Genomic DNA, 12,500 nt, shown 5'->3' on the forward strand with positions numbered 1-12,500 from the left:
AATAAATTTATAATCATATGATTAATCAATGATATTTGAATAATAAGAATATATTAAATATATACGATATCGGAACGAATAAATGTGATATGTAATGATATATCTATACATATATTTAATTAATTTAATATTATAAGAATCGATCTAATGAATCGATGAAAATTTAATAACGTCAATGAAATTTTACAATCCGTATATCTAGATAATTCACGAACGATATTATCGTTAAACTCGAGCATACTTTTAATCGGAGCCCGTAATATGAGGTAAGAAGAAGGGGGAGGCTGCTTTGAAAAAAAAAAAAAAAAAAGAAATTAAAAAAAAAAAAGAAAGAAAATCCCCAGAGAAAAGAGCAAGAGATCTAATGTTAGACGCTGTGTTTGATGATGTCACTTGACGAGAGCAATTAAGGGTATTATTACTAACATCGAAAGGTCCTCGTGTGTGTCGGGGTTCGTCGAGTGCCATTTCTTTCTGCATATCTTTACGAGAGGAAAGCAAAAGCCGAAGCAGAAGAAGAAAAAGAAAAAGAAAAAGAAGAAGAAGAAAAAGAGGAAGAAGAAGTAAGAAGTAAGAAGTAAGAAGTATAAGAAGGAAAAAAAGCAAAAAAGCAAAAGAAGAAGAAGAAGAAGAAGAAGAAGAAGGAAAGAAGAAGTGGAAATAAGATGGCGTTAGGCGTAAAAAAGAAAAGAGTGAGAGCGGTGGTAGCGGTTTAAAAGGAGTGACAAAAAATTCTTACATCGTTCGCTAATGAGACCGTACGCTAGTAGCCTTACCGGAGGATTATACCTACACCCTCTCCTCGGCATCTCCTAACCCTTCATAGTACTTGCCTCTTCTCGCACACGTTTCATTTGCGGCGAGCACGAAAGCGAGTACTTCATACGTTGGCCCACCTTCAAAGAAGCTAAAGTGTAAGAAAGAGATAGATAGATAGATGGATGGATGGATAGATAGAGAAAGAGAGAGAGAGAGAGAGAGAGAGAGAGAGAGAGAGAGAGAGAGAGAGAGAGTGAGAGAAAGAAAGAAAGAGAGTAGTATAGCCTGAGCATATAAGTGAAAGTTGGGTAGGTGAGGGACTACCATCGTCCATTTCTCTTTTGTCAACGGCTACATATACTTGAGTGTATCAGTGTTGGCAATGGTGGTGGTAGTCGAGAAGGGTGGAAACAGTCAGACAGTAATCCACTTGAAGCTGCAGGTGACTTCTGCTCTTCTGAGTTCTCTCGTTCGTGTTCCTAGTAGGTAGGCACCATTACTCTCTCTCTTTCTCTCTCTCTTCCTTTCTTTCTCACTTAGTCTCATACTCAACCGTTCGTATTCTCCATATATTCATCTCTCTTCTTCTTTCTCTTTCTCTCTCTCTCTCTCTATCTCTTTCTCTTTATCTATGTCTCCCTCATTCACTTGCTCACTCTTACCCACAGTTAGATATGTGAGTTTATTCGACACGCGGGATAGCGAACATTTCTTCTCTCTCTTTTTCTTTCTCTCTCCCTCGTGGAATGTTTACTCGTTCATCCCCGTTCTCTAACTTTCTCTCTCTCTCTCTCTCTCTCTCTCTCTCTCTCTCTCTCTCTCTCTCTCTCTCTCTCTCTCTCTATCTCTATTCCCTCTATGTCTGTTTCCTTAACTGATCCCGGAACCCACCAAGGGAGCATAGTTAATTGCCGGATGATAATAACTATTATCATTCTCTATGTATGACCGATTATATTTAACGTTTAAGTATACATTTATTATATTTGTCATATATATGTATATATGTATATGTATGTAAAAGTATATAAAGATTTATAAATATTTTTAAACAATGAACAGTGAAATGAGTAAAAAGAGTCATAAAAAATATATATATATATACGCGCATGCATATATAAATTTATATATACATATGTACTCGATCAAGGTTTCCTTTTTATTACTTTCACTATCATTGATTATTACAAATATTTATAAATCGTTTATCTTTATATACTTTTATAGGGAGACAATCGTATCATGCGAATAGAGAGAAATTCGATATTTGCACTTCCTCGATTAGTCGTTTAACAGCATTTCGAAAGAGCAACGTCATTCACAATTGATTTTACAAAACGAGTACACAATGCTTTTAAGCATTGATTTTATTCGTTAGCATTTACGAAACTGAACGTGCAACAACAACCAACGTGGCTTTTGGAGGTCGTTTCGTTCGTTCTTTTTTCTTCCTTTTCTTCTTTCTTTTCTTTTTTTTTTTTCTTTTTTTTTTCGTAAACGCTAAAACATATTACTGTCGATTAAATTAAAATTCTTTAATATAAATATTACTTTCTATTTTATGAGTCGGAATAGGGTTTTCCTTGTTTTTTTTTTTTCTTTCTTTCTTTAATAATTCGCTCCACCAAATAGATCAATTTTTATTTTTCGACAAAGATTATGATGTTTCGTCGACGGATATTTTCAATTTTTTTGTTACATTCGTATCTCTTTTGTGTTTTAGATTATATATATATATATATATATATATATATATATATATTTTTTTTTATTTTGCTCTTTGTTTTATATATATATATATATATATATATATATATATATATATATATATCTATAGACATATCACTTTCGAAGAATATATGCAAAGAGAGACAGACAGACAGACAGACAGAGAGAGAGAGAGAGAGAGAGAGAGAGAGAGAGAGAGAGAGAAAGAGAGAAAAAAATCGTCAATGACGATGTCGATATCGCGAAGCTTACACGCGAACGAATTCAAATACGCGAAAACGCTTTCTCTCTCTCTCTCTCTCGACACTCTATCACCCCTTTTTTTATTACTTCTTTTTTTTATTTTTTTTTTTTTTTTTATTTTTTTTTTTATACATAAACGCTTTTGCGCCTCGACAATTTTGATGTACGCGCGAAAAATCCAGAAACAGTGAACAGCCTCGACAATTTATATACGTTTCTAGAGATTTTTCATGCGATATAACCCTTTCCCCCTCTCCCATTCTACCTGCCCCGATGAACGACGACGAGAAAAACGATTCGAATCACGTGTTGTAGTATTTAGTTATTTATATAATGGCGATTAATTTAAAAAAAAAAAAAAAAAAAAAAAAAAAAAAAAAAAAAAGAAAAAAAAACAAGAAATAAACCGACCATAAATCTACGGTAAGCTTTTAAAAATCATCCACGATATGATATCGTTCGAGCATATTATACGTACAAGTATAATATGTATGTACGTATATATATATATATATATATATATATATATATATATATATATATGTATGTATGTATGTATGTATTTAGGTATGTATTATGTATATCTATTATCTGTCTTCTATCGAAGAAACGAATTTTCATTAAAATATCGATGGGATAATCTTCTATATGTTAAAATAAATAATTAAATATCTCAGCGCGAGAGATGCTATGAGAATAAATGTGGATTAACGTTAAAAAGATTTATTATTTATATATGTTAGTATTGATGAGTATTTTATTATATTTATGTTCAAATAAATCATTATAATGTTTTGTAATATTTAATATAAATACGGTATATATATATATATGTGTGTGTATATATATATATGTATATAAAATATATGTTTATTATACTATACCATTGGGTTGATCAATACAAAAGTATATGATAATGTAATAATCAAATATATATATACATACACTAATTTTCTGATTTTTGAACTTGTAATATGTTTTAATACAAATTCTCCCATTAATTATTAGCCAAATCAGTATTATATATAATAGATTAATATATTTTCTATTAATTTTCAAGTTAATTTTCTACTAAATTTTCAATATTAATAATTTTCGCAATTCTCATCGACATAATACATATATCCAATAGAAAGTATAAAAAAGAAAAGAATGTGGGAATTATTCATAAAAAAAAAAAAAAAAAAAAAAAAAAAAAAGAGAAGAGAAGAAAAAATCTAGAATTCATATAAAATGCATTAAGAGGAAAAAACAAAAAAGAAAAAAAGAAGAAGAAATATTTTTAGATAGATTAGAAATCGTGCCCGCTATAAACCGTAGTGCACGTAGAAAAAAGGATTTTATCGCTGGTCTTAAAAAAAGGAAGAAGAATAGAAAAAAAGTAATATGGAAAAAGAAATTCCTTTTACCTTTCTCCCATACATCCAATTTTATCCTATTAATCTGCATTAAAAAAAATAAAAAAATAAAAAAATGAAAAAAAGATAATAAAAATAAAAAAGAAATAAAAGTCGTCCGATCGAATGGACCTCTTCCGTTTCTGCTTGTTTCGAGGTCACTTCGACCGATAAAATTTTTTTCTCCCTTTTTGTTCAGGGGAAAGTGCCCTCAAACATACGTTTATGGTTACACACACACATATACACACACACATATACACACACACATATACACACACACAACACAGTAAATATAGTAAACGCGATAGAGGAGATTTTGGGAATAAAAGGGGGTGCTTGAGTCACTTGATGACGCGTACGAATTTTCTACCCCTCTCTCTCTCTCTCTCTCTCTCTCTCTCTCATTCTCTATCTATCATTATTTCTCATTCGTATGCCGTGTGACTCACTTCTAAATTACGAGCAGTTCGTCCAGCCGTAGATTCATTATCGTATTATGGTACCCTTCAATAAATAGATCAGAGGGGAGAAATTGGAGATACTACATTCGATCTGTTCGCTCTGCGGAAGCACGTATCTTCTGTCAAGGTGATGGCAACGTTTCAACGATCAACTGAAAGACACGAGAGAAAGAGATATATATATATAGAGAGAGAGAGACAGAACGAAAAAGATCAGATAGATCTATGAGACGATTAAAACACAACATCCTCTTATTTCATATATCCCTGAAACTTGAATATATCGAACGACATTTGATAACATTCGATATCTATGTCATGTCTACGTATATATTTATTTATTTATTTGTATATATAGAGAAACAAGGAAATGTGGATCAAATGGTTTTAGGCGAGGATTAATTAATCCATTCGATCAAGTTTAATATTTAACGATTAGAACATTTAATTAAGAGAATTATTACACGTGTTAATTCTGGTTCTAACAATGCACAGAATCATCGTTGAAACTCCTTGTTTTGTTCTAACTATGACGACGACAACGACCACGATCATTTATTTCATCCGCTGAAAGGGATTCACATATGTCTAAGCGTAGAAACTACATATTCGGTTTATTATAACGGAGCGTGAAGTTTCAAAGTCATTATAACCAATCTATTAATTAATCTCATTGCGAGATAATTTTAATCTGATTTTTTTCTTTCTTCCTTCCGTTTTTTTTTTTTTTTCCTATCAAAGTACGAGTTTATCAACTTTGTAAAATTAAATATTAGTGAGACACAAGAAAAGAAATAGAAAGAGAGAAATATATATATATATACCAACGATCGATTTTTAAAAAAATCAATTAAAAACTTTCGACTCCACCCAAGTATATAGGGTGTATATATTACACAATATATCATACGTTTAACGAAGAGAGAATTGTAAGATCGTTAAACTCTCGTTAGTTAATAGGGTAGAATGGGGTAAGTGAGGGGAAGGGTGGATAGCGGAGAGGATCGATGAGAGACTATTTATTTATTATTAACGTCTGTACGTATTTATGTATGTACGTATGTACGAATGATCATTATCATCGTCCTATCATCCCCTATAATATGTCATTCTTCCATCTCCATCCTTCGTCTACACAAAAAAAAAAAAAAAAAAAAAAAAAAGAGAAAAAAATGAAAAAAAAAAAGGAGAGAGGAAAAGAGAGGAAGACAGATAGAAAGAGAGGTCGTTTAGAAGTAACGACTCTTTGAGTGAGTAAAGGGCCATCGCTAGGCGTCACGTTGAAATATAATGGACACGCGAATAATTAAAAGTGCACGAGGGCCTTTATTCCGCATTAATGAAAGGAAAATTGCTATGATCTTAGAGTGAGGAAAAAAAGAAAGAAAGAAAAAGGAAGAAGAGGAAAAGAAAGAAAGAAGGAAGGAAAAAAAAAAAGAAATAGAAGGAGGAAGGAGAGGAAAAAGAAATAAAAAAGGGATGAAAGAAAACAACGCGAAAGGGGAAAAAAGAGGAAATGGGCTGGGAGGGAAGGGAATGGGAAAGAATATATATACGAGCTCGGTTTGGGCTCAGGTCTCTGGTAAGAAAAAGGTCTTTCATTTCCAGGGCGCTCACTCGAGGCCAATTTAATTCTTCGGAAAGGCCAGACGGGGGATGATCAAGTGCGAGTACGCGTCTCCTTCACAACTAGTTCCAACCCTCCTCCACCACCACCTCTCCCTCCCTCCATTCCCGTTTTTATACGCTCGGTTTATAACGCCGGACAGCAATATTTTCTTCCCCTAGAATGAAACGTTATACGAGCAACACCATGTCCCTCATATACGAATGAATGGCCGATTTTATAATTTAGGTTATAATAACTGGATGCTACTAGTTATATAGATCGTACCTGAGGAAATCTCGCTTCTTTATGACTATCATGATTTTGCATATTAACATTTTTTAATTAACATTTACATTGGCTAATATGTAATACGTCTTTATCTGTGTCTATGTTTCTTTCTCTCTTTCTCTCTGTGTGTGTGTGTGTGTGTGTGTGTGTATATATATATTCGTGTTTCTTCGTGTGCGTCCTCGAATTTTATGACATTTTATTAACGACGGTTTTAACATTAATTAGTTTGAAAAGAGAATACAAAATTTGTAATTGAATAGTTTTATTTCGTCCTAATAAGTATGAGAACTATTTAAAATTTGCTATTGTTTGACGTTGATAAAATTAAATGAAAATTTGAAATTTTTCATTTTCTTTTTTCCCTCTTTTCTTCTTTCCTTTTTCTTTTTATTTCTTTCTTTTTTTTTTTTTTTTTTTTTTTTTCATTTCAACATTAAATAATTTCACGATGGAAAATTTGGAATTTAAAGTTGTAACGTTGTCGAATGATTAAACAAAAATAAAGGAAATTATAATTAAAAGTTCTAACGTATAATAAGTTTTCAATGAGAATATGGAAAATTTACAATTGATAATATTTTATATCAGTTATTAATTTAATAAAGAAAATTAAAAATTTTTATTTATTTTTAACATTTGGATAAATTTAAATGATAAGATAAAAAATATTTTTTTCCAATGAATAAATTAATCAATGAAAATTAACGATGTCGAATGAAACATAGCAACGTTATTATAATTGAATAAAAATTAACGATTTTATAATCAAGGATTGTAATACGATTAAGTCGAATTAAAATTAACTATTCGTATAATTAATAATTGACAACATTAATAATTTCAATAAAAAAAAAAAAAAAAAAAAAAAAAAAAAAAAAAAAAAAAAAAAAAAAAAAAATTAAACGCATAATTAATATAAGAACTATGTTAACAATATGTTTTAATTTGAAATGAATTTAGAAAAATGTGTAATAAAAAGTTATAATTTCTTGATTTTTCTTTTTCTCTTTGATAATTTTACATTCGTTTAATATATGCGTATTACGTATACATATACACACATACACACATACATGCACATATATATGTGTACTCTTTGTGTCTCTTTGCTCTCTCTCGCTCGCTCTCTCTCTCTCTCTCTCTCTCTCTCTGTCTTTCGTTTTGATCGACTTCTTTGATTCATCCCTCGAGCATTAACAACGTCTGACACTTCTGATGATTGAAGAAGAATTTTACTTTGAAAACTCATTGGAGTATGAAGGGAGTACTCAACGGTTTTGAATTATACCATCACTTTCCGAGGATTCTACGATGTTATTTAACGAAACGCGTTCGAGGAAGTACTTAACGGACTTTGAATTCGCATAACCGGGTAACTTTAACGAGTTTATTACGTGTACTCGAGGAAAATACCAGCCGTTAAATTGTATTCGCTTACGCTCATGAAAGATGGTCTATTAAACGACCTCGAATGAGAAAGTTAGTGATAAAGAATGGACAATGTTATGGATATCATGTACTATGAATTGCAAGAGAGAGAGAGAGAGAGAGGGAGAGAGAGAGAGAGAGAGAAGATCTAGATTACGATCGTAAATAAAAAGAACACCTGATGTCATCATCTTCTTTTTTTTTAGCACGCTTATTCTCTGTTTCTAAAAACAAAAAACAAAAAAAAAAAAGAAAAAAAAGAAAAAAAAAAGACCAGAAAATTATTATTTTCTTTAATGTAATTGAGCAAGTGATTATGAAAGTGGTCTAAGTGGAGAAATTAAAAAAGAAAAAGAAAAAGAAATAGAAAAATGAAAATTAGTTTATCATGCAATTAATACGACAATATTTTCTAAGAAGTTCATGGAAAAAAAATTTTTTTTTAAGTAATCGTTTATTACAAGCAACGATGATCTCGTTTTGCAATCAATAAAATTCAAATTATTTGTATTTCGATGATGATCCTGATCATCAATTTGTCACACGAGAAAATTTTTCATTTTGTGAAATAAGTAAGTACTATAATAATATCATATAGTATGGCAATTTGAAAAAAATATTATTATATCATCGTAATAGTAATAATAATGATTCAGAGTTAATTTCTTTATGTTTTATAGTATATTTAAAATCTTGCGATTTAAATAAAAGTCAAGTAATACTTTAAAGAAATGAAAATTAAAAAGAGTGTTAAAATGTTATTTATTATTTCTCAATGATCAAAAATTCATTTTAAGGATTATTGAATAATTTCCTTTTACCTTTCCTCTTCCTTTTCTTTCTTACATATCTTCTTTCGAGTTTTTCATTAATTATAAAAATGGTTTTAAAAAAATGGTTAAAAGTCATTTTGCATGCATACGTACAGGAAACAAGAATATTTTGTCTCGTACGATATTCTCAGAATTTTTTAATTACAAAACAAAAAAAAAAAAAAAAAAAAAAAAAAAAAAAAACAGAAAGAAAAAAATATTATTTCCCCAGAATAAACATTTAAAAAAGTAAACTGAATAAAAAGGAAAAAATAAAAAAGAAAAAAGAAAAAGCAATAATAAATAAAAAAATAAAAAATAAAGAATTAGAAGGAAAGTAAATAAAAACATAAAAATGAAAAAGAACCAGAAAAGAAAGAAAAACTAACGGAGAAAGTTACGGAGATAGAATAAAGAATTCAAAATGATTGTTATAAAGATGAACGATTCGTAACAATTCGTGCTTGCAAAGCTGGAAAGCTTCGTGACTCTTGCAAAGCAGTGATTTGATGTAATTTCAAAGCGAACGCACGGGCGCGCGCAACGGGCTTGCTCGTCATGTATGTACATATACACGGGCGTGTGAGCGCGCGAACGCACATACATACATATACACATACACACACGTCGTTTCTCGCGAATGGCAGGTAATTTAGAAGAAAGGGAATTTAACCGAGCGAAAATCGTGTTTCGTAATCTAATAAACCGCTAAAGCTTTTGATCGGATACGCGTTCAAGTTTTTTGATAGCTGAATTAAAAACTCCATTCAACTTTTTCTAATTTATTTATATAAAGATATATATATATATATGTATATATTTATATATTTTCTTTTTCTTTAATAGGGAAAAATATTTCTTTACGTTCAAAATAAAAAATAAATAAAATGTATATTAACAAATTAGAAATTAAAATTGAAAATTGACAAATACTTGTTTGTATTTAACATTTAAATTAAACATTTAAAGTTATACATACATACACATATATATATATATATATATATACATTATGTATGTGTAATATATTTATACCGGTAAATTGCAACTTAGTTTTTCTTTTTTATTTTATTTTTTTTTCTTTCTTTTTTTTTTATATCTACAAAAATATTATCATTTAAATACAAATAAAATAAATATATATATATATATATATTTTTTTTTTTTAAATTAAAAGAATTCTTTAATATCTTTTTCCTTTTCATCCACTTTAAGATAATAAATGAAACGTAAAAATGAACCAAAAAAGAAAAAAAAAAAAGGAAGATATACCTCTCCTTCCCCTTCATCTCAACCTTCCCCAACCCAGTCCAGCCATAAGCCGTCACGCAATGTTTACATTTTTACTTCTATCTTCTCCCCGTTAAAGAAAGATTATTTTCAGCTAGTTGATAGGGGTGTATGCCGTTGGGTGTAGGTTGGCAAGAAGCTAAGCGAGCGTGAGAAAATTACACGGAGCTCTCCTCCACCTCTCTCCCTCCTTGCGTGCCCCCGACATAAACGGATGGATATTCGAAGCATACACTCTCAACCAAGAAAATAGACAAGTAGTAGTAGTAGTAGCATGTTATAATATATTCTTCGTATAGAGCGAGAGAGAGAGAGAGAGAGAGAGAGAGAGAGAGAGAGAAGCTAGTTTTGATACAAGTAGAGTTGATCGAGTCAATATGGCGTACGAGATGTCGACTTTCTTCCGTCCATTTTCTTTTCTCTTGCGGAACGAACGACAAACAACGATAAACGATAAAAAAGAAACAAAAAAAAACAAAAACAAAAACAAAAAAAAAACAAAAAAACAGAATAAAGAAAGGAAAACAAAAAAAAGAATGAAACAAAGAAGATGGTTAGAATGAAAGTATTCAGGAAAAAATAATTTTTTGCGTCGTCGGTCCGAAAAAGAACGAACAAGAGAATGCTGATAAGAAGATTTCTCTCTCTTTCTCTCCTTTTCTCTAAAAGATTCAATGAACATCAGCGAGGAATAAGGAAACTCATTTAACCTAAGAAAAAAGATGGGTGGGAAGAAAACTGGGGTGGTGGGTGGATGGGTGGATGGGTGGATAGTGGGAGTGAGATGCTAGAAAGTTGGCCAAGAGGAAAAGGTAGAAGAAATTTATCTTGGTCCTGCTGAAGCTAAAGACTTTACAAATTCTCATGTTCCTGCTGACACGTAAATGTGTGTACGTGTATGTATATGCGTGTGTGTATGTATATATATATATGTGTGTGTGTGTGTGTGTATGAGAAAGAGAGAGAGAGAGAGAGAAGGTGTTGGTTCGAATAGCTTGCAAGTTGTAAATGATTTAAGATACACGAGAGCTGACTACTGGCTTACCTGCCGCTTATTTTACCCTTCTTCTACATCTTCCTTCTCTAACACCCCTCCTCCTCCTCCTTCTCCTCTTTGCCCTCGGTACCCTTTCGTCTTCTTCCTCCCCCTTCCTCACCCCCATCCCCCTTCATTCTCCTTTTTACCCCGGTGAAACGTTAACACCGTTTTTACACGGTCGAGCGCGCTTAAGCGAAAAAAAAAAGAAAATAGAAAGTAAGAAAGAAAAAAAAAAGAGAGAGAGAGAGAGAGAAAAAAAGTAGCGTTCGAAGGCCCGCAAGCGAGGATGAAAATCCTTAGAAAAAACCGTCGCGAAGGAGGGCGGGGAGGAAGAGATTGGGTTGGTTAGACGGGATGGGCACGTTTTAAAAAAGAAAGGACCTATAAATTTACGAGGGTAACTTCGCGAAAGCTATCGCACCTTCGAAGTTCACTTTTGTACAGGTATAAGATATATATATATATATATATATATATATATATATATATATATATATATAAAATTCGTGAAGAAATAAATCACGTTCCTTATAATGTTAGGAAAGATATTTTTTTAAGATATTTTAAGATATCTTTCGTACATACGTCGTGTAATAAAAATAATAATGATGATGATGATAATGATGATATTGCAACAATGATAAATATAATATATAAATATAATGACAATAGTAATTAAAGATGCTAATAATAATAAATAGGAACAAAAAAAAAATACTAATAATTCATGTATAATAAAAATATAAATGAAATATTTTTTATGTTAAAAGGAATTTTTTTTCTTTTCTCGTCGGTTTAATGGAAAAAAGAAAAATCCCGCTTCATCGATCCTCCCGTTGCTTTGCGTTACTTTCCTTTTATATTTAAACATCTATATTTGTATCGTTGTACAATATAGTACGTAATCCCTGTTACCTCCAATGTAGATATAATATCCGTACTTATCCAGGATTTATACTCAAACATGTATTTTATATACATACACACACTATATAAATATATATTTATTTATTTATTTATTTATTTATTATATATATATACATATATATATATATATATATATATATATATATACTATTTCAGTATGTGTAAAAATAGATAAATACGAATAAAGGCGTATTGAATTTTGTATTGACTTTCAATGAAAATTTTTCCAATTTTCCTTTTCATTAAAATACGCGTGTCATTTTCATTGAATATCGCGAGACAAATGCCGAGTTTTTCAACGAAATGAACTAGTCCATCCGTATCATATACATAATATATATATATATATACATAATATATATATATATACATCATATATATATATATATTAGGTATATATTACGTCGACGTATATCGGGCCAGTGACCTGTCATTAACAAACGACTTTGGAAATAATTCGATTAAATCGTGTGCGTAAATTCAGCGAGCACGCATCAAGCTCCAGAGACCAAT

General features: G+C 30.6%; 1 protein-coding gene across 18 annotated transcripts in view; it reads right to left on the bottom strand.

Annotated features, from left to right (window-relative positions):
- LOC124947164 overlaps positions 1-12,500 on the bottom strand; it is a 59,618-nt gene that overhangs the window by 27,397 nt on the left and 19,721 nt on the right. For 14 of the 18 annotated variants that reach the window (XR_007100332.1, XR_007100331.1, XM_047488936.1 and 11 more), the window contains one exon: positions 834-907. The exons of 2 other annotated variants lie outside the window; for them this stretch is intronic. Coding sequence is in view for 13 of the 16 variants with exons in the window: in XM_047488936.1 (XP_047344892.1) it covers positions 834-884 (51 nt within the window). In the remaining 3 variants the exon portion in view is untranslated. Of the gene's footprint in view, positions 1-833; positions 908-1,083; positions 2,451-4,579; positions 4,714-12,500 lie in introns of those variants that run through there. 2 more of the 18 variants (XM_047488939.1, XM_047488935.1) reach the window with 2 other exon arrangements.

Source organism: Vespa velutina, chromosome 2 (genome assembly GCF_912470025.1).
Source record: "Vespa velutina chromosome 2, iVesVel2.1, whole genome shotgun sequence".
NCBI lineage: Eukaryota > Metazoa > Arthropoda > Insecta > Hymenoptera > Vespidae > Vespa > Vespa velutina.